This window comes from Pectinophora gossypiella, chromosome 5, assembly GCF_024362695.1.
Source record: "Pectinophora gossypiella chromosome 5, ilPecGoss1.1, whole genome shotgun sequence".
Lineage (NCBI taxonomy): Eukaryota > Metazoa > Arthropoda > Insecta > Lepidoptera > Gelechiidae > Pectinophora > Pectinophora gossypiella.
The window spans coordinates 15,092,967-15,114,722 of record NC_065408.1 but is presented as its reverse complement, the minus strand read 5'-3'; the positions used below and the strand labels follow the sequence as shown (position 1 = coordinate 15,114,722).

The following is a 21,756-nucleotide window of genomic DNA, read 5'->3' as shown; positions in this document are numbered from 1 at the left end:
TCGATGAACCGCTGAAATGTTTGGGCGGCATTCCGAAGACCGAACGTCATGTACGGGAATTCGAACATGCCAAATGGTGTTGTGATTGCCGTCTTTACGATGTCAGGCTCATGCACGGGTATCTGATTATAGGCCTTGACGAGGTCTACTGTGCTGAAAATACATTTACCCGCCAGCTGGTGGGTAAAGTCCTGTATATGCTTGACTGGGTACCTATCCGGGATAGTACGGGCATTCAGCGCCCTGTAATCTCCACAAGGTCTCCAGCCGTCGTTCTTCTTGCGAGCTAGGTGTAGTGGAGATGACCATGCGCTCTCGGACCTTCTAGCCGTGCCAGACTGCAACATCTCGTCAAACTCCCTTTTCGCGACCAGTAATCTCTCTGGATCGAGACGGCGTGGGCGGCTGGAGACCGGGGGTCCAGGTGTCGTCCTTATGTGATGCACCGTGTTGTGCTTAGGGGTACGTAGCTCACCAGCTGGGCGTGTGATCTCCGGGTACTCTCGAAGGATCTTGTAATACGGTGTGTCGCCCGGTATTGTGCGAACTGACAAAATATTGTGTACTTCCTTCTCGCTGGGCACCGCAACGGAGAGAGATGTAACCCCGTCAACCAAGCGCTGGTTTCTGCAATCTACCAGCAAATTGTAGAAGGCGAGAAAGTCTATGCCGATTATCGGTTTAGCGACGTCTGCGATGACGAAACGCCACTGAAAAGCACGTCGCAATCCCAGGTCCAAATTCTGCTGGAGGTAGCCATATGTCGAAATGGCCGTACCGTTCGCCGCAAACAACAGGTACTCCGTCTTTGTGTGTGGTTGCACCGACCGAACAGCTGATCGTGGATAGACGCACAGGTCCGAACCCGTGTCAATAAGGTATTTTACCTTTGTCCGTCGATCAGAAATGAACAGACGGCCTGATGTTGAAGTGGGACAGTCGCTTGCGGCCACTAGCGGCTGCCCTTGGAGTTTTCCGCCTGGAAGCTGCAGGGTGGTGTGCATTTCCTTGCCTTGCTGCCGAAGGTATAGTGGTACCAACAGTGGGGGTGGCCTTCCGGGCGTTGTCCCCGTGAGTTTGAGCGTGAACGTGAGCGCGATGACCTGCTGCGAGACCTGCCCCTCCTGCTACTATTAAAATATTGTGCCTGACCTTTCATCAATGCCTCCACCTGCCGAGTCAGTTGTGCAACCCGCTCTTCCAAAGCAGTACCTGGTGATCGGGTCGGCATGCTGGTACTTGCGACGACCGGTTGTGCTTGCACGATGTCTACCACACGGTCGGCCAGGTCTGCCACTGCTTCCAGGCTGCTGTTGGGCTGCGAAGCAACAATGGTTTGAACATGAGTGGGAAGGCGGCTTGTCCAGACCGTGCGTATGAATTCGTCCGGCATGTCGGGTCCAGCTAAGCTCTGCAGGTGACGCAGAAATTGCGTTGGCTTCCTGTCGCCCAGGTCTTCGTGCTGGAGAAGCTGCAAGGTCTTCTTCTCGCGGGAGTCGGTGAGGCGTTTAATAAGAGCAGCTTTAAAGAGACTATACTTATTCTCCTTTGGTGGATTTGTGTAAAAATCTTTCATCAACCGCGCATACTCCTGACTGAGATCCCCTGAGACTATGTTGAACTTGGTCTCGTCCTTGGTGATGTTGGCCAACGAGAACTGGTTCTCGATCTGCGCAAACCATATTTCAGGTTCCTCTGGCCAAAAAGGGGGAACTCGAACTTTCACTGCGTTTACACTCGCTTCGCTCACGCCACTTGTACCACACGCCATACCTGTTCCTTTGTTCTCGGTGTTGTTGATACCGGAACGGGTTTCCCTGTCGTCGCTCGTAGCTCTGCTCATGACGATGCCGGTCGATCACGTCGGGGTCACCAATTTAGGGGTTATATAGGTCCTGGGTAGAACCTAGGCCCCTGTTGTGTCGTGCGGACCGGGAATCGAACCCGCGACTCGTGCCGCAGCAATAAGTCGGGTGATGTTGCGCAAGCAGAGGTGAGACGGAAGCAAACAGTGGTTGGTGATGATTATTAAATGTATTGCAAAATGTTACACTGAATTTAACAGAATAAGCAACACTGCGTTATGGACGTGAAGCGATACAACAGCAAGGAAACTAATGTACGCGATGAGAGATCGAAAGCGAGTGTCCTCCGCGAGGGCGTGCAGACGGTTTTTGTTTCCTCCGAAGTGGGCAGGCGACTCCGGAAGGCGCGCGGGGCGCGCAGGCCGCGGCGCGCTGAGGTACGTCGCGTAGACTCGTTCGCCGGGCGGCCGCGGTAGGTGTGCGGGCGCGCGCGGCGCATGATCGTGCGCCGGCGCCGGCCCGGCTAGTCACGCCACTCGTGACGTCAACCGCATCGTATGATCTGCGGTTGCCCAAGCTCATAGGCGGCAGCGGAAGAGGGCGCGTGTGGTTGGTCACCACATAGTAATTGCGGTCAAAATAATAATGCCGTGAAAATACTATGATTAAATTCAAATACAAAAATATCTTTTATTCAGTAGGTAACATAGTTACACTTTGAATCGTCATTTTTTACCGACTTCAAAAAAGGAGGAGGTTCTCAATTCGACCGTATATTTTTTTTTTTTTTTTTTTTTTTATGTTTGTTCGGGCATATCTTCGTCGTATATGAACCGATTTTGATAATTCTTTTTTTGTTTGAAAGGAGATATACCCAAGGGGGTCCCATGTCAAGGAAGTCAGGATCTGATGATGGAAGACCAGAGAAATCGAGGGGAATTTTCAAAAATCGTAGGAGCGACTAGTACGTTTGTAAAGTCATATTAATCGGATCGATCTTTAGGCTTCGGGAAAACTTCCCGACCTTCGAAAACTGGTCAGCATCAGGGAGATACCCTATGGCCTGGCAAAACTATACAACCTGGAGCAATTTTTCTTTCACGAAACGTATTTAAATCTTGATCAAATTCAATCGCCGGTGCAAAAAACAAAATGGCGGAAAAAAAAAGATGGCCGCCATACAAAATTTTGTCGATTTTGGAAGAAGCCCGTTTGGGTAAAAATAATGTATGGGGCGCTTACTCAAAACGTCATGTAGAGTACGGAAATACTTTCTGGTCACCAAAAACTGCTCCGCATCAGAGAGATACTCTACGGCCTGGCAAAACTATCGCACGTGAACCAATATTTCTTTCAGAGCACTTATTTAAATCTTGGTCAAATTCCATAGCGCGTAAAAAAAAAACAAAATGGCGGAAAAACAAGATGGCCGCCATACACAATTTTGTTTTTTCAGAAAATGTCTCGGGATATAAAATATATATCGGGGTTGTGATCGGATCGTCATGTTAAGTATGGAAATACTTCCCGATTTTCGAAAACTGCTCCGCATCAGGGTGACACCCTACGGCCTGGCGAAACTATCACACCTGAACCAATTTTTCTTTCACGAAACCTATTTAAATCTTGGTCGAATTTAATGGCCGGTGAAAAAAATACAAAATGGCGAAAAAACAAGATGGCCGCCATACAAAATTTTGTTTTTCCGGAAATGTCTTGGGGGTAAAAATGATGTATAGGGGTGTGATCGGAACGTCATCTTTGAAAACTGCTCCCAATCAGGGAGACATTCTACGGTCTGGCAAACCTATTGCACCTGGATTTTGTTTGTTTCCACGACACCCATTTAAATCTTGGTCAAATTCTGTCGCCGGTGAAAAAAAAACAAAATGGCGGAAAAACAAGATGGCCGCCATACGAAGAGGGACAGTTTCGAATAAACAGGACACGCGAGCTGCTTTAGCAGCGAGCAAACCACGCGAAATCTACTGTATCTATATGTATGCGTGAGTGTGTATGATAGCAGCTTCCACTGACAACCACATGTGTGTATGTACACATACATATGTGTGTGTGTGTGTGTGCGTGTGTGTGTGTGTGCGTGTGTGTGCGCGCGCGCGCGTGTGTGTGTGTGTGTGTGTGCGTGTGTCTGTGTGTGTGCGTGTATCTGTGTGTGTGCGTGTGTACGTGCGCGTGTGCTCGGGTGCGTTAGCGCGTGTGTGAGTGTGTGTGTGTAAACATGTTCATCAATAATAATTGTGATCACTACTAATAATATATTATATTATTATATATGAATATAAATCAGAAAATCTGTCTGTCTGCATCCTTGCTCGGTCTAACCATCACTTAAAATCGTAAAATAAAATAAAATTTTTAACAAAAAAAAAGCCGACTTCTAACGCAAAACTAAAAAGCAATAAATAAATTTACTTCGCACAAAGTAATTAGTACGTATTTTCAATTAGTTAATTAATTTATAATTCTGAAGTCGGTGCCAAGTAAATATCTTTTATTCAGTAGGTAACATAGTTACACTTTGAATCGTCATTTTTTACATAACGAACGTCTCATCCGGTTAAAATGTGCCTACAGGGTGTTAGTAACATCGTAACGAAAACTTTGAGGGATGATTCAGACCATGATTCTGAGTTGATATCAAGTAGAATTTTCCGTATAGGTCAAACACATAACCCTCCTTTTGCTTCGCAGTCGGGTAAAAATCGGTCTACTCCTTTAGTCCTTTGTCATTTTGAAAATAATTGATCATGATAACGTCATTTCAGCGACGGACATCTAGATAGTTATTACAACGGGAATGAGAACCCTTTGAATCAGATTGAGTTTCTCATTTAGAGATATTGGACTTTTTGTCTAATAAATTAACTGTAAATTGACTGTAATCTGTCCTTTCTGTGTGTTGTTTCTAAAGAAATTGAACAAATTCCTGCTCAGGTTCCCAAGGTGTACTAGGATAGGTACTGATTGAAACAATATGTACTCTGTTCCACAATGAAAATGTATTGAAAAAAATTAACTGTTGTCAATCCTCCGTCCCTTTCCTTTTCGGCGGATAAGAAAATGACGGATATAGGTATCTGAAAATAAAATTAGGAGGTCTCTGCAGGAATAGGGGCCGATAAAAAATAATAATATTTATAATTACTTGTGTACAAGTTTAATTTATTTTTCTTTTCCTGATTCATTCCAATACCTAATTAAGTTTATGCGTTAGGTAAGTACCTACAAATTGCTTATATGCGTAGTTTATTTGATTGGGTTCTACCACAATAGACCCAATATGCCAATAATATGCGTAATTTGAGTAATATGAGCGTTATTAGTTCAATTATGATCCTTTGTACGTTAATACTGTGATGTGGCGTCACCGGGTAAATTCCCAAAGCGGAAATATTCCCGTTGTAAAAACGCTTTAATAGTAAAGACACTGACTGCTTTTTTTTGAATTACTTGTATGTTTTGTACTTTCATGTACTTTGGTCTCATCTGACTAAAAGTTAAATAAGTTTTCGCCTTTTTACCATAGGGTAAAGATTCCCAGGAACGGTGCAACACTGGTTATACAGGGTGTTAGTGACATCGTAACGAATACTGAGGGGGATGATTCAGCTCATTATTCTAAGTTAATATCAAGTGGAATTTTCCGTCGCAAAATGAATGTATTTTTTGTGTTTTTTAATTATTTTCAATTCTATGCTTCATTATTATCTGTCTACAATATCCTAATGAAACTAGGGATTGTGTGATTTTCGTATGTCCCCATCGGGATTTAAACCCGAGACCTCCGGATCGTCAGCCTACTGTTCAACCACTGAACCAGGGAGGCTGGTAATAATACCAGTGGTGGTATAAAGCAGCTAGTTCTAGAAAATTCCACCAAGCTCCATTGAAAGCATAACTTGGCTGTAGATATTCATAATTTAAACAAAACTGTTAGACGAAGCTGGAGTGAGCTAAAATTACTATTTAATTAGGTTCATTCACAGCCGTTCATTGTGCTAACTTACTGATTTTAGTCCGGATTGTGAGCCCAACGCTCAACCACTGGACCACGGAGGCCCCGGGTTCGAATCCCGGTGGGGACATATAAAAATCACTTTGTGATCCCTAGTTTGGTTAGGACATTACAGGCTGATCACCTGATAGTCCGAAAGTAAGATGATCCGTGCTTCAAAAGACACGTTAAGCCGTTGGTCTCGGTTACTACTTACTGATGTAAGTATGTAGTCAAACATTTAGATATCATTTTATAGGGTGGCTGAGTGGTCTATTTTAGCTGTAAGTGCACTGTTTTATGCAATGCAGTAGTCTTGGGTTTATACATTCATTGCGCAATCCATTAAAAGGCTCGATAACGCTTTGAACGGTACAATCGATTGAATGCAAGAAATAGATTTTAACATAATTTATTTTCGCTTTGAATAAGAGTCTTTCCAGGCTAAGTTCCCCAAAAACAATATAGATAGCGTTGTACAGATTTAACGTAATAATTACCTATTTTCTTATTACTCGGGTAAGTACATAATTATTCAAAAATATAATGTAATTGCAGAGGAGAGGGATTGGGGCATTGAGGCGCTCGGTGGCGCAGCGGTAAACGCGCTCGGTCTGCGATTGTTGAAGTAAAGCAACTTTCGCAATGGCCGGTCATAGGATGGGTGTCCACAAAAAAAAAAGTTTTCATCTCGAGCTCCTCCGTGCTTCGGAAGGCACGTTAAGCCGTTGGTCCTGGCTGCATTAGCAGTCGTCAACCATCAATCCGCACTGGGCCCGCGTGATGGTTTAAGGCCCGTTCTCCCTATCCATCCATAGGGAAGGCCCGTGCCCCAGCAGTGGGGACGTTAATGGGCTGGTGATGAATGAATATGTCTTCTTCTTGTATTAGGACACCACCACCAGCGTTGACCAGTCCATACACTCAATTATTTGTATTTCTCGTGTATGTTGTTTTTATTATGTGTTTTGTTTGATTGTAAGTTGTGTGTTACTCCGTGTTTTATATTATATATTTGTTATTTGTTTTGTATTTGTTACTGTGGTGTCCCTTTATAATAAACGTTTCTTTCTTTCTTTATTAAATAAAAGTAAACTGTTTGATATATCATAAGTACAGTCCTACTAATATTATAAATGTGAAAGTTTGTTGGTCCCGATGAATAGTTAACACAATAATATATTGGTTTTTACAATAAAATACCAGATAACATTTGAATTAGTCACCCATCCTATGACCAGCCTTAGCGAATGTTGCTTAACTTCAACAATCGCAGATCGAACGCGTTTACACATAATGTAACGTAATCTCGCAATCCAAATAATCTCGTGGTCGTATCCATATTAAGCACCACATTCAGGGTCATTGACCCCAAATGGCACTGGTTATGCAAGTAAGTATTTTTGTCCTTCACAATTAATTCCGTAACCAATCCCTTAAATCACTACTGACCCCATAATCCTTGGAAGTGGAAACCGCCAGGAATGGGTTTTCGTGTCTCACATAATTAGCTACGCCCATTAGTAATTAACTAAGCGGTTCTAGTCACGACAACGCCGCGGTATATGACTAGTTAGGTAGCTTGACCGCGTCCTTGGGACGTGATGTGATAGATTAGAAAGGGTACATCATCACTTTAGGGGTAACTATTAGAATCGCAGCATGAACTCTTAGAATTCGGAAGCATGTGACCTAACCTGAATTGAGCTGGTTATCCTTTCGCGTGTTGGAAGGTGAAGGTTAGATAGGCAATCGCTTCTGTAAAAAACCGGACCTGTCAATTTTTCAAGTTATGTACCTAAGCGGACTGCTTTTTTTTTGACGTGACTTATTGTAGATTTGCCGCAGATGGCATTAACTACTTGGCCGGACAAATGGGGAGCGCTGAGGGCTCTAAGCGGACTGTGAAAATGGGATAATGCTAAGGAGATGAAGATAGTTTACATGTTACCCAAAAGATAGATAGTAATATTTGCAACATGCTATATACCATAACACAGCACCACAACTATGAAGGAAAACATCGTGAGGAAACCCACATTCCCAAGAAATACGTTTCGAAGCTATGTGACTAAGGAACCTAGCCTATAATTGCGCTGGTTCTCCCTTCGCGGGTTGTAAGGTCAGACAGGCAGTCGGTTCTATAAAAACCGACTTTATAGAATTGACTCCGTGTCCTAACCAGAAGATCTGACAGGTCCGGTTTTTATAGAACTGACTGCGTGTCCTAACCAGAAGATCTGCTGACAGGTCCGGTTTTTATAGAACTGACTGCGTGTCCTAACCAGAAGATCTGACAGGTCCGGTTTTGATAGAACTGACTGCGTGTCCTAACCAGAAGATCTGACAGGTCCGGATTTTATAGAACTTACTGCGTGTCTGACCGTAAGCAGACCCTGTGAAAACGGTGAAGATGACTTAATGTTTTCTATACCAACAAATTAAAAATACACGATTTTCAATAAGATATAGATAGTATTACAAACAAAACACACAATCTTAGAAACAGTCTGTTTGATAATGAGTCATCTCGACAAACTGTCTCGAGACTAACTGATAACGACGTTTCGGAACACATGTTCCATGCGTGTGTAAGTGTGTGCAAACAGAGGAATCACATGTATCGATGAGTGTGTAACTCTGCAACGGAGAAGTGGTTTAAATTAGAGAAAGGAGCGATTCTTCTTCTATCGTGTGGATTGTGAGGTGAATTACCAACCCCATCAACCCTGGTGTCAGGGTTATTACTGAGCCGCCATAGGCCCCTGACATGACCCTGACCCTAAAAGGAGCAATAAGCGGGGAAGATAAGAAAAAGCGATTACATAGTCTGTAAGCAAACGTTCACTTTATACGTACCAAAAGTGTCTGCAAGATGTCAGAAATCAGAATCATTTATTCAACGTAATTATCATGGATAAACTTGTTGAAGGTCAATGTAACATTTTTGAATTTACGTCATTTCGCAAGGTGTTATGGCTGAGGAGAAGAAATGACAAGAAACTGCAACAGCAACACATCTTTTAAAAACCAATGAGGTAATGTATATTACATTACAAGTTATTTAATAACTAGAGGAACACATTCAATACCAGACATTTTTATCATTTAGGTAGTCATTAATCTTATAATAAGCTTTTTTACATAAAGTAAGCTTCAAGTTGTCTTCTGATTCTTTGTCACTCTGGCCCAATGAGTGACTTTCCAGGCTCCGAAAAAAAAATAGATGGCGATGTAAAACTTTTCCTTCGTTTAACCTTCTGATTTCATGGACAAGACATCTGCATCTTTTATCTTTGTTTTTGGCTATAAATGATGACCCTTGTTATAACACCCGGCACAACACATCTTCCATCCATTATTATTCTGATCCAAGTAAAGAGAAAAATATAGGTAGTAAAGAGGCAACATAATTCTATACATATCTGATCCAAATGTCAAGCAACAATTATTTTCATGTAAGTATGCTACTTTTGAATAATTATGTACCCGAATAATGAGAAAATAGGTAATTATTACGTTAAATCAAGTTTACGTTAATTAAGTTTGTTTTATGCATGACAATTTTAAATGTGCTGAGACCGATGACAATACTGTAACCCCAACATTCACGAATAAATATTTTTGTATTTGTATTTTGTATTTGTAAATCTCAACAGTGTCATCTATATTATGTTTAAAGAACGTAGCCTGGGAAACAGTCATTAGTAATGGAAAATTTTCTTAGAATTAAAAAATAAAAATAGTTCTCAATAACTCGCTAGATGGCGCTTAACCAACTACGTAACGGGGCCATTGCCAAGACGACGTCACGAACTAATAAGCGATTGATTTCATGTTTATTTTCATACATACATAAACACATACATAAACACGCGCCCGTAATCCCAAATGGGGTGGGCAGAGCCACAAGTAATCAAAGACAACTTGCAGCCACTGTTGATACGAAGTCCTAAGATGGATATGATGAACCTTATGGTGATAAGGGATCAGCCTATCGGCCATAACATTTGTCCATCATGTTAGAGGACGCAATCCCTCTGTCGGTTTTTACGACATGTCCGGGAAGACAAGCAGCTGAACGTGTTCTATGTTTTTTATTTGCTCCCAGAACAGCATAGAAGCAATGTTTATTTTCAGAACGTAATTATTCTTACACATACGTTTTCTTTTATGTTTTCAAAATTTCATCGGAAAAAAAAACATATAACGTTTCGTTCCTTGCAGTAACCTACGAAGTGCAGCGCCATCTATCCAGCAGTTTGGAAAAAAACTAAAAAAGAGGGGATGTCTGTGCCCAGCCAGCCTAGTACCGTAAGCACGCGACTCTTTCTCGCCGCGACAGAGATCGTCTGTCTCTTTCTGTGCAGTACTGTGAGAGAGTGACGGACGTATGTCGAGGCGAGAAAGAGTCGCGCGCTTACGGTGCTAAGCCCGCAGCAGAGTACATTTAGGCTGTGTATATAGGCTGTTCATGTTATGTAAATTAAAAAGATTTTGAATTAAAAAAACGCTTCGTCTTACAGCAAACACCTCACCCGCCAATGGCCCATATTTGGCAGTCAGGGTCACGGTGTCGTAACCGCATATTTCGAGGAGTGATCTGATGATGTGATGCTCATCTGAACCACTGGGCGTATCATTTGACATATTATACCTATAGTTTGTAGCAAATAGATGCCATTCATCAAATAACTTGTTTGTTTTGCTTCAAGGTTACATATAAAAGGATATAGATTTATAATAGTATACGTTTTAGGTTGTTTATTCGCTTCTAGCGAGCCAATGCGACTTCCGACAGTACAATTTGCCTCAAAGAAATGATTAAGACACCTATCACATTTCATTTAAATTTAGAATTGAAAATAATTAAAAACTATATATAGATCGTGAATTTAGCTAGCGATCTATGAACAGTAGTGGCATCACACTAAATAATACACTTCCAAAAAAGATCTTGAATGTATCATAATTATCTAAGGACTCCCATCCCATTCCATCTCAATATTTGTAGGAAAGTTTCCAACCAACTTACCGAGTTAATTAGGCTTCGAACAATACGGTGCAATTCGCAAATACAATGCAATCCTGCACCAAATTGGATGCGGTTTGCATTGTGCCATGAATAAATAAAGAAATGCGAGCCGTTCGCAAGGTCCGACCTTGATTAACTTAGGTAAATAACGAGAAATGAGAAGGGAACTTTACTACGAAGGGAATATTCTACGGTTATTGAAAACTCGTAGAATTGTTATGTTGGTTATGGTCCTGAATAAGTCGTCAAAATCTCGCCAACAAACATTTCAGGATCCCGACACCGACCCCGCCGGTGTGGTCGACGACTTCCCTCATTCGCCCCTCTAGGGTGGAATAATTCTTTCAAAACTCTTACACGACGCCCTGACGAGTTCGCGTCCAACTGGCCCACCCTTACGCCTGTTGTTGTAAATTTTGTTCCGGGTGAGAGCTCTCAGCGCTCCCCATTTGTCCAGCCAAGTAGTTAATGCCATTTGCGGCAAATCTACAGAGAGTCCTTGATGTGTCGTAGAAATCTCTGCGTTTGTAGCATGTTATATGCATGAGAATCTGTGATAGGGTTATAAGATGCAGTAGTTTTAGGCGGATGAGACGTTCGTTATGTAAAAATTGACGATTCAAAGTGTAACTATGTTACCTACTGAATAAAGATATTTTTGAATTTGAATTTGAATTTTGAATTTGAATTTGAAAGATGCATGAGAATTCGTGATAACCCTGTTCGGAAAACGCGTGACACACATCACACATCGTGGTGTCACGGATTCCATTCCCGGCTCGGGTTCTAAACCACTGAATGCGACTTTATGAGTTTGAATTCATATTTGTATGGTAGATAATTAATCCAGCACAGGTCTAAACCAGTGATTGTCGAATAAATTATTATCACGTGCACAGCGATGAAGGAAAACATCGTGAGGAAACCCATATTCCCGAGAAATACATAAGGAGGTATATTACCTGTATTGAGCTGGTTGTCAGTTCAGAGAGGCAGTCGCTTCTGTGAAAAACCGGACCTGTCAAATCTTCAGGTTAGGTAAGCGGACCCTGTGAAAAACGGGATAATGCTAGGAAGATGATGATGATTGTAGATAATTAATATTGGATTTGGGCGCTGTTAGTGCCGATAGGCTCGTCCCCTATTACATGGGACGAAAAGATAGTTGGCTCGAAGCGGGTGTAATGCACACCTCTGCCTACCCCTTCGGGGATACAGGCGTGATGATATGTAGCATGGTGCAAATATTATTATCTGTCTTTTGGATAACATGTAAACTGTCATCCTCTCTCTAGCGTTATCCCATTTTCACGGTCCGCTAAGGTACGTAACTTGAAAAATTTACAGGTCCAGTTTTTACAAAATCCATTGCCTGTCTGACCTTTCAACCCGCGAAGGGAAAACCAGCTCAATTCACGTTAGATCTCATACCCCCGAAACGTGATTCTATATGAAAATAAAAGCATAAAACAGGAACATAATAACCCAAACAAGAAAAATCCCTATTACATTTACATTAGCTTTGCCCAGCAATTTCTACCTCCCAACAATCAAGAAGATTGCTTCTTCTTAACCAAATTATTAAAGTATAGTACCTAAATGGAGCCTACCGGTTGCATATCATCTCGGGTTCGACCCTCGGGAGGCATTATAGCTAAACAGATTAGATTGCTTTTCTGCTGGACTATAAACGAATAAAAAACATAGAATACGTTCAGATGTTTATCTTGTCGTAAAAACCGACAGAGGGATTATGTCCTACCAACATGTTGGACCATTATTATCACCATGATGTTTATCATTCATCTTAAGACCACATTTCAAAAGTAGACGGCTTAGTAACACGATAGATTTTTGCTTTTTCCACGCGCACACCAGGTCAGAGCTCGTCGGCACGGGTGCTCCACAGGTCTTGTAAGGACATGGCCAATCCACCATATCCGTGTGCGAATATCGGCCTCCATAGTATTTTGCCCAGTCAATCTCCACAGTTCTGTATTTGTAATAGTTTTAGGCCAGAAGATCATCGACGGAAAATTCCACTTGATATCAACTCAGAATACGCCTGAATCCTTTCTCAAAGTTTTCGTTACGATGTCACTAACTCCCTGTATTATATATCTATAAGCCCCTGCCAATACTCCTATGTACATAAACTGACACCCGCGATACCTTAGTGACTTTAAGTCCGTACTTTCCAGGGAAGACACAGGAAAACTGCAAGAATTACTCTCCACCTACTAATAGATAACATTTTATTGTTCTCAAAATCTCGCAGACAATTTTAGAGAAAGACCTTAACACTAAATTGAGTAAAGTAAATTATATTACTGCATATTCTAGGTAGTTATTAAAGTAAATACGCGAACGTAGGTGGGTACCTACCGTACCTTAATTAAAATAGAGAAATTCTAGACGAATACTTACTAAGCAAAATATACGTAGAACAATATTCAATGGTGCTGATTCCAGTCTTCTATTGTGTGGGTTGTGAGGTGGACTACCAACCCCATCAACCCTGGTGTCAGGGTTATTATTGAACCGCCAAAGGCCGCTGACATGACTCTTGTAACGACTACGTACTTACATCAGTAAGCAGTAACCGGGACCAACGGCTTAACGTGCCTTCCAAGCATAGATCGTCTTACTTTTAGACAATTAGGTGATCAGCCTGTAATGTCTAACCAAACTAGGGATCACAAAGTGATCACAAAGTGAGTGAATGGTGTAAAAGATGGTTTGACGACCTCAATGCTAGTGGCGGCAAGGTTTTTGTTGGCACGTTCAATTCTACATTTATTACCAATTGATAAGCATAACTTGGGTACCGTGTTACCCCGAATTTAACGCGAGCAAAGCTGCGGACAAAAACTAGTTTTTATATAACTGTAGCGAGCTTAATTTACCTTAGTAACATAAAAGAGCACAGTATTGTCTACGTTACCCTTTATTTCTCGAAACTATAGTAACGAGACAAAAGAAGTTGTTTCTTCCTGATACATGCTTTCATTATGCTTTAAAGCCTCATTAGGGTTGTTTCATAACAAACCGTGGATATAAATCCATAAGAACCCTTTGTTTTAAGTTTACGCGATTATTATCATAATTAATGATCACGGGATGACTGCCATCCCGTCATCATGGCACTTGCAATAGCGTCGAAATATCGGGAGTCTCATATCCCTGCTTTAAACGCGGTAAGAACCCGTTATTATGTACCCTTTATTTTAAGTTTACGCGGTTATTATCATAATTAAAACACATAATGGCCCCGATTCCTGCAGACACCGCCTAATTTTATTTAAAGTTATATCCGTCATTTTCATATCCGTCGAAAAGGAAAGGGACGGATGATTCACAGCTCTTAATTTTAGGAAGAATGAGTGAATGAATGAATAACCTGGGCGAATCAAAAGGTACGTCGCTGGCATGCAATCCGTTTGACATGCTGTCTACTTAACTGTGTCGGGTTATTGACGGATGTAAAATTTTTAGACGGTTGGTTTAGATTTGTGCTTAAAATTGACGTGTGTTCCATAAATTTTATGCTTGTCGATTACCCGTCCCTTTCCTTTTCGGCGGATAAGAAAATGACAGATATAACTTAAAATAAAATTAGATGGTATTTACAGGAATTAGCACCAATGTGCAATGATCACGGGATGATGACAGTCATCCGACCAGTGGCAGTGATGGCGGCCTCAGTGGTTGAGCGTTGGGCTGACGATCCGGAGGTCCCGGGTTCGAATCCCGGTGGGGACATATCACAAAAATCACTTTGTGATCCCTAGTTTGGTTAGGACATTACAGGCTGATCACCTGATTGTCCAAAAAGTAAGATGATCCGTACGTTAAGCCGTTGGTCCCGGTTACTACTTACTGATGTAAGTTAGTAGTCGTTATATGAGCCATGTCAGGGGCCATTGGCGGCTCAATAGTAACCCTGACTCCAGGGTTGATGAGGTTGGTAATTCACCTTACAACCCACACGATAGAAGAAGAAGAAGACTACGAAACTTAATAAAATAATGTGAACTTGACTTTATTAAATATCACAAGGTTAATGGAAATGTCACAACTTATTTTGGATAAAATTAACTAAGTAAAAAAAGTACCTACAGTTTCATGAACTTTCCATAAGTTTTCGGTGTTAAAAATAAGTGACATGAGTCAAGTCAACTGATATTTAAATAAAAACGACTTTTAAATATTACCTATCAGATTAGTACTCTGAATAATAAATAAATAAATAATAAAAAATAATAAATATGACCACATTTAGTTTAAACTGTCTTAAAGGGCCTCTACGTGTTGGCTTCGGCCCCACGCACGCCTTCCAAAAGTCCGGGCCTCCATAGGCCCGAGATATGGAAACGACATACAAATAATAATGTTGGCTTCGGCCCCACGCACGCCGTCCAACAGTCCCGAGATATAGAAATGACAAACATAATAATAAATATTGTAATTATCAATGATACTTACTTACAGATAAATAGTAAATACTTACGATACACTAAAAGAAAAATATGTAGATATTTGAAAATTAAACATTACCGCAAGGATTTCCATAATCGAATTATGTGTAGGTACCTACTTACTGCAAGGAAAGAATAAAATTAATTCATAGTTAACAAAAAATACCTGGTACCTACCAACTATCCATATAATCATGTTCATACCCGGTAGATTGAATGAAGGCCTATGTGCCCAGCATAGGCCTCCATTCAAAACATATGGGCAGTTTTCTTACAATTCACAAAGTGGTAAACAACTCGAAAGGTTTAAATAAGCCGTTATTATTATATCTCTCTTGTGGAATATGCTTAAAATAAGAAAACCTGGAACTTCAAAGACTATCAAAACTCCCAATTTAATTTACTTAGTTCCGCTACTCGATACAAGATGGCGTAATTAAAATCCTGCCATCTATGTTCGGTGTTGCGCAACTATAGTACACTGCATTTCCGCTAGATGGAACTACTATGCATTTTAAAAGTTTGCTATCGTTAATTTATTATGTACATTCATGATCAATTTGTTTAATTACAGAAGCGGTCGTTTCCTTTATTTACTCACAAATTGCCTACCAATTTGAATACATTGTATTATTCTTAACTTAATTAACAAATGGAGTACAAAAGTCAACGTTGTGTGTACATTTAGGTTGTCGTTGACCTTTCGATAGGGCGTAATAAGGATGATTTTCGCGGCCATTTCGCCCGGGGGTGTCGTGATTTGCTGAGTAATTTGCAATGGCCACATTTAGCTGTGTTTGCTCAGCCGCTAACACACCTTTTCTTTCTGCCATAGATACAAACCGTGGAACAGATATCTACCTACTCCCCGGTCATATTTCTTTCGAGGTTAAACTGTTCAATTTTGTAATGGATTCGATTTTCGCCGGACCAATTTAGGTACAGCAAACCTGCATCGATAAATTCACGCCCGTAACCCTAATGGAGTGCGCAGAGCTAGAAGAAATCAAAGTACAACCCACTTTTGATACGAAACAAAATCATCAGTCTGAGTGTACAGTCAATATAATGTACCCACTTTAGGACTCTGTCGCACTAACATACTTGACATTTAGTGAGACTTGCAGTTCAATTTGTCAAAAAAGTTAATGTGACATGGACCAAAGTGTATACATATTAATGCTCGTGACCGTTCCTATATTAACCCATAGTGAAGCCTGGTTGATAATACTTTGTACCCCTAAGCAAGTTTACGCCCAGAGGCGTTCAAAAGGCCACATTGAAGCTATATACCTAAAAAAAATATTACTATTTGACATTGCGTACTTATCTACTTTTAAATGCACAAATGTCAAATTGCAATATTGCTTTTTGAATTAATTTCTTCGATGTAAGCGGAAGGCAAGAGGGCAACCACTGCCCTATTTTTCTCTAAAAATTAACATGGAGAAAGCTACACCACCCGACAAGAACGTGGCTCTTAAATTAGTGATGTGAACCTCGTTAGAGCTCTTGTTCTCAGCAATATACAATTGTACATAATAAACTATATTGATCCGGTCGATTTGTAAAAACTCTTACCTTACTAGTTTACTATGTATTTGTACATGTACTTTTTGTTCAGTCCGTGAATCTATAGAAGTGACTGATTTACATCAGACTAAGAGAGAGATTAGTAATAATGTAATTGTAAGTTATAATTTTGTCTACATATCAAATAGGTTATTTGACAGCTAATTGTAACTCAGCTTTATACAATTCCGCCATTTAAATTTCAACAATTCTGTCAAAAAAATTGTTATACACCAAAAAGAAAACTTCTATATCCACGGTGACACCTACTACTTTAGCCATTTTTCCCTGAACTCTCCCAGTTAGAGTCCTAGGCGTTTCTGCTTATAGTCAGGTGTCTTTGTTAACTGGTCGTGTTAAAGTTCGCGTATTGCACCTTACATCACCACTTTGCCTTGACCTCTCTTGAATGGATTCTTTAGGGTACTGCTCAAATGTCAGATGTGTCTGTTAACTGGTCGTGGAGAACTTTATGTATTGGATGGTGGACAGTCACCATCACGTCACCATGTGAACTAGTATATCGCGGTCACCATCGGTGCTGGTCACTCCCCCTGTCGTTTATTTGTTTGTAGAAAGAGTGCATCAAAATATCTAGTAAAAAAAGTTTAAAAGGTTCATAATATATACTTAAAGAGCAGTCTGTCATAACAGTATGGGTGAAAATTAAGTGTACTAAGAAGAACAAAATATAGCGACGAAAATTTTTGATAAATATTTTTGATTTTGTAACATAATTACATCAAGAGTAGCATGTCTAAACTACTTATGGTGTTTGCAATTGTAAAAAACGAACTGATGATTAAATAATAAATTAACTGATTAAAGAAATGAGAAAAAGCTTACGCGTGATGAAATTGATTATCCCAAAAAAAATTCCGTATACTTTATTGCACCAAAATAAAATGAAATATTTACAAAACACTCTTAACTAGGTACATGGCAAATGGCGGCCTTATCGCTTAAAGCAATTTCTGAACTGAAACAATTTGATTGATGAACTGAAACTGAAATTGAAAAGATCAAATCAAAAACCATAATGAATAACTTAAGACGCAGAAGAGAATCTGTAGCGTCAGTGTATAGAAAGACAACTAAATTCCTATCATCAAACACCGCAAATTTGTTAAAGAAAATGCCTAATAATAAAAAATATCGCTTACTTGCCAAAGTAATGGAAGAATATGAACCAGAAGAATACAAAGAAGATAGACCAGAAGACGATAATGATTCTGAAGACGAAGACTTTGAAGAAAGAGAATTTGAGTATTTCGTAGGAGTTAGAAGGAAAGGTAACCCGTGGAGAAACCCAGAAGGTAGAGAACAGATCAGGAAAGACTACCTTATATACCACTGCGGCATCAGTGAAGAGGACTATAACATGAACTACAAGAAAACAATCCCAAAAGCAACATGCGCAGAACAACCGAAGCTAAAACAGGTCCCTATAAAAATCCACAAGAAAACAAGAAAAGTAGACAAAGAAGAATCATGGTGCGAAAAGACAAGACTATTCAAACTGTTCGCGAATAAAAGAGAGAGCGAATCTTCTGACAGCTACAGCGAGTACTCAGATGACGTCAGAACTGCGAATGACGACGTGAATGACTCCAGTGATCAGTACAATATCTCCGATGAGCTAGACATGTTGACAATTGAGGTCTGCTCGTTGAATTAGCTTTCATTAACGCTTAGATATATGAGGAGCTCGGTGGCGCAGCGGTAAATGCGCTCGGTCTGCGATTGTTGAAGCTAAGCAACTTTTGTAAAGGCCGGTCATAGGATGGGTGACCACAAAAAAAAGTTTTCATCTCGAGCTCCTCCATGCTTCGGAAAGCACGTTAAGCCGTTGGCCCCGGCTGCTTTAGCAGTCGTTAATAACCACCAATCCGCACTGGGCACGCATGGTGGTTTAAGGCCCGATCTCCCTATCCATCCATAGGGAAGGCCCGTGCCCCAGCAGTGAAGACGTTAATGGGCTGGTGATGATGTGTATGTATATATACTTACTACGACACATGACCACTTTGTAATAATATTAACAACATAGCAAGGTTAGGTGATTGCAGGTTGTTAGTAGACAATTGTCAATAGGCGGCAATTGTCAATAGCAATATTATGTGACCTTAAACACCTTGGCTTTAAGCCAAAATGTACTTTTAGAGGAAGTCAACTGAATTAATTGATGTAGACTTTAATTAGGTATCTATCTAGCATCTAAAGGGTTAGTATTCCTTGCAAAAATTTTCAATGCTTGTCTACTTCAATATTATTTTCCAAGCAAGTGGAAAGTTGCAAAAGTTATCGCGATCCATAAGCCTGGCAAGGACCCAGCTGACCCTACTAGTTACAGACCGATCAGCTTACTTCCATGCCTAGCAAAACTTTTTGAAAAAATTATATATCAACGGTTGTTAAGTGCATCCGATCATCTTTTGATAAATGAGCAGTTCGGTTTCCGGCAAGGGCACTCAACGGTTCAGCAGCTAGCTAGGGTAGCCGAAATTGCGTCGCATAAACTTAATCTTAACCACTCGACAGGGATGTTCTTGCTCGATATTGAAAAGGCTTTCGATACGGTTTGGCACGATGCGCTCCTTCATAAGCTGATTTCCATAAAATTGCCTATGCCACTAGTCAAAATCGTAGACTCCTATCTAAAAAATCGCAGCTTTATTGTTCACGTCAACGGTCACTTATCTCAGCCCATGCCCGTGCCTGCAGGAGTTCCCCAAGGTTCAATTTTGGGACCTTACCTGTTTTTACTGTACCTGAACGACATTCCAGTGCAACCACGCACCAGTATAGCTTGCTTTGCAGACGACACGGCCTCGCTCACTTCTTCCGCAGACATTGATTTAATCATTGGTCGCCTACAATTATCCCTAGAACTCTTGCTTAACTATTTCCAAAAGTGGAAACTGAAAATTAACGCTTCTAAAACAGAAGCCATCATGTTTACCACGAAAAGAAAGCTCCCTTCTCGAAAATTAAAAATTAACGACTACTCTATACCCTGGAGTCGCTCTTTGAAATACTTGGGGTCAACTCTCGATGCTAAGCTCAACTGGACAGAAAATACTTTAAGACTCTCCATCAAAGGGGCTAAAGCACTAAACGCCCTGAACCCGCTCTTAAACAGACGATCATGTCTTAGTAGCCACACAAAACTTCGCTTATACCGAACTTTGGTTCGCCCCTGCATCACGTATGCATGTCCCGTGTGGAGCAGCACTTGCAAATCGAACATAAATAAACTCCAAGTTATACAAAATAAAGCACTAAAGTATGCTTTCAATACTCCCTTTCGGACAAACTTGCATCATCTGCATCGAAAAATAGGGCTGCCTAAAATTGACGTATTCATCTATAAATTATCTGAAAAGTTCTATTTACATTCTATTCCCAACAACAAAAACATTTTAATTAAAAACATATGCCAAACTAAAATTAAAGATATTACCTATATCGATAGTTATAATCGATACAAATTGCCCCATCACTTGTTCTTAGCGCGCGATGCATAGGTTGAGTCATTCGCACACCGACCGGCTAGCTCGTACGTTGTGGCGGGCGCCCGCGCGACTTTCGCCCGTATTACCACTAGGTATCGGGTTGGACTCGCGTGGGCGCACGTCGCTGCGGCTCGCTGTGGCTCCCGTGAGCTCGTGTGATTGAAGGTATTTTGATGTGTTTTTGCTGTTTCCTGGCGAATTCTATTACACGGTATTTGTATATCATTGCCCGACTGTCGCCCGGTTTTCGTAACTCATTGTAATCACTACTTTACAAATGTAATGGTACATCTGTTCCCACCTACATAATGTCGCAAATCCTGATGTTAATTTGACTAGCATACAGGCTAAATCCTTCCATTTCCACTAATAAATATGATCCCGGCTAAAAGTTTTTGAAGAGTGTACGTACTCATTAAACGATGTTAACTTTCTTTGTATAGTACTACTAGGACCTTAATTTTATTTACACTGGTATTGTACTATGTATATTAATTATGCCAATAAAGATATTTTGAAATTGAAATTGAATTATCTAGCATCTTAAAGTATATTTGACTTGATTTGATCTGCTATTGTGTGGTTATGAAGTGGATGACCATCGTCAACAACCCTGGTGTCAGGGTTATTAAGCAACCATAGGCCCCTGACGTGGATCATGTAAGGACTACGTACTTGCATCAGTAAATTCAGTAGGTAGAAACCGGGACCAACGGCTTAACGTCTAATTAGCTGAAACAAGAAGTCGTTTTGCGATATAATATACTTAATTCATGTTAATATACTTCGTAAGATACTCTGAATATGCGCTCTGTAAGTAGTCATGAATGGGTTAATATTGTAAAATGGTAATAAAAATAATATCAATAAATTTGTAAAATGAAAAACGAAAGTTATTTATGTTAATTCGTGAACATTTTTAACACATTTGTAGATTTTTCTCAATCTGAGCGAAGTATATTTTATATTTTTAGACGAATATATTTATATACTTATTCCAAATTTTTATTTAAATGTTTCTATCAACTGCCTCGTATTTACTACTCATATTTACGTCGTACATTTACCACTTCTTTACTGCGCATATTAAACATAACCTAATAATTATAAACATTATTGTCCTCAGGGAGTCCGGATAAAGGAGGTCTCGGAGGGCAGACCCTGCGACAACTGCCCTGAGTTGTGCTCAGGGTTCACTCCGCATTCTTGGAGGTAAGTTTATTGTTCTGGACTTTTGTCTCTTGTTCTGTGGGCTGTGAAACCACACGAGTGGTGATGATTCTTCCGTATACAGTACTGAAAGCAAGTCTTATCTCTTTCTTGCGGTCATCATAAG

General features: G+C 40.4%; 1 protein-coding gene across 2 annotated transcripts in view; it reads left to right on the top strand.

The window, feature by feature from the left end:
- LOC126367027 (four and a half LIM domains protein 2) overlaps window positions 1-21,756 on the top strand; it is a 206,715-nt gene that overhangs the window by 49,904 nt on the left and 135,055 nt on the right. Inside the window, exons 1-2 of one of the 2 annotated variants that reach the window (XM_050010398.1) lie at window positions 18,065-18,565; window positions 21,547-21,632. In XM_050010398.1, coding sequence (XP_049866355.1) covers window positions 18,080-18,565; window positions 21,547-21,632 — 572 coding nt within the window. In that variant the 5' untranslated portion in view covers window positions 18,065-18,079. Of the gene's footprint in view, window positions 1-18,064; window positions 18,566-21,546; window positions 21,633-21,756 lie in introns of those variants that run through there. The other variant, XM_050010402.1, reaches the window with a different exon arrangement.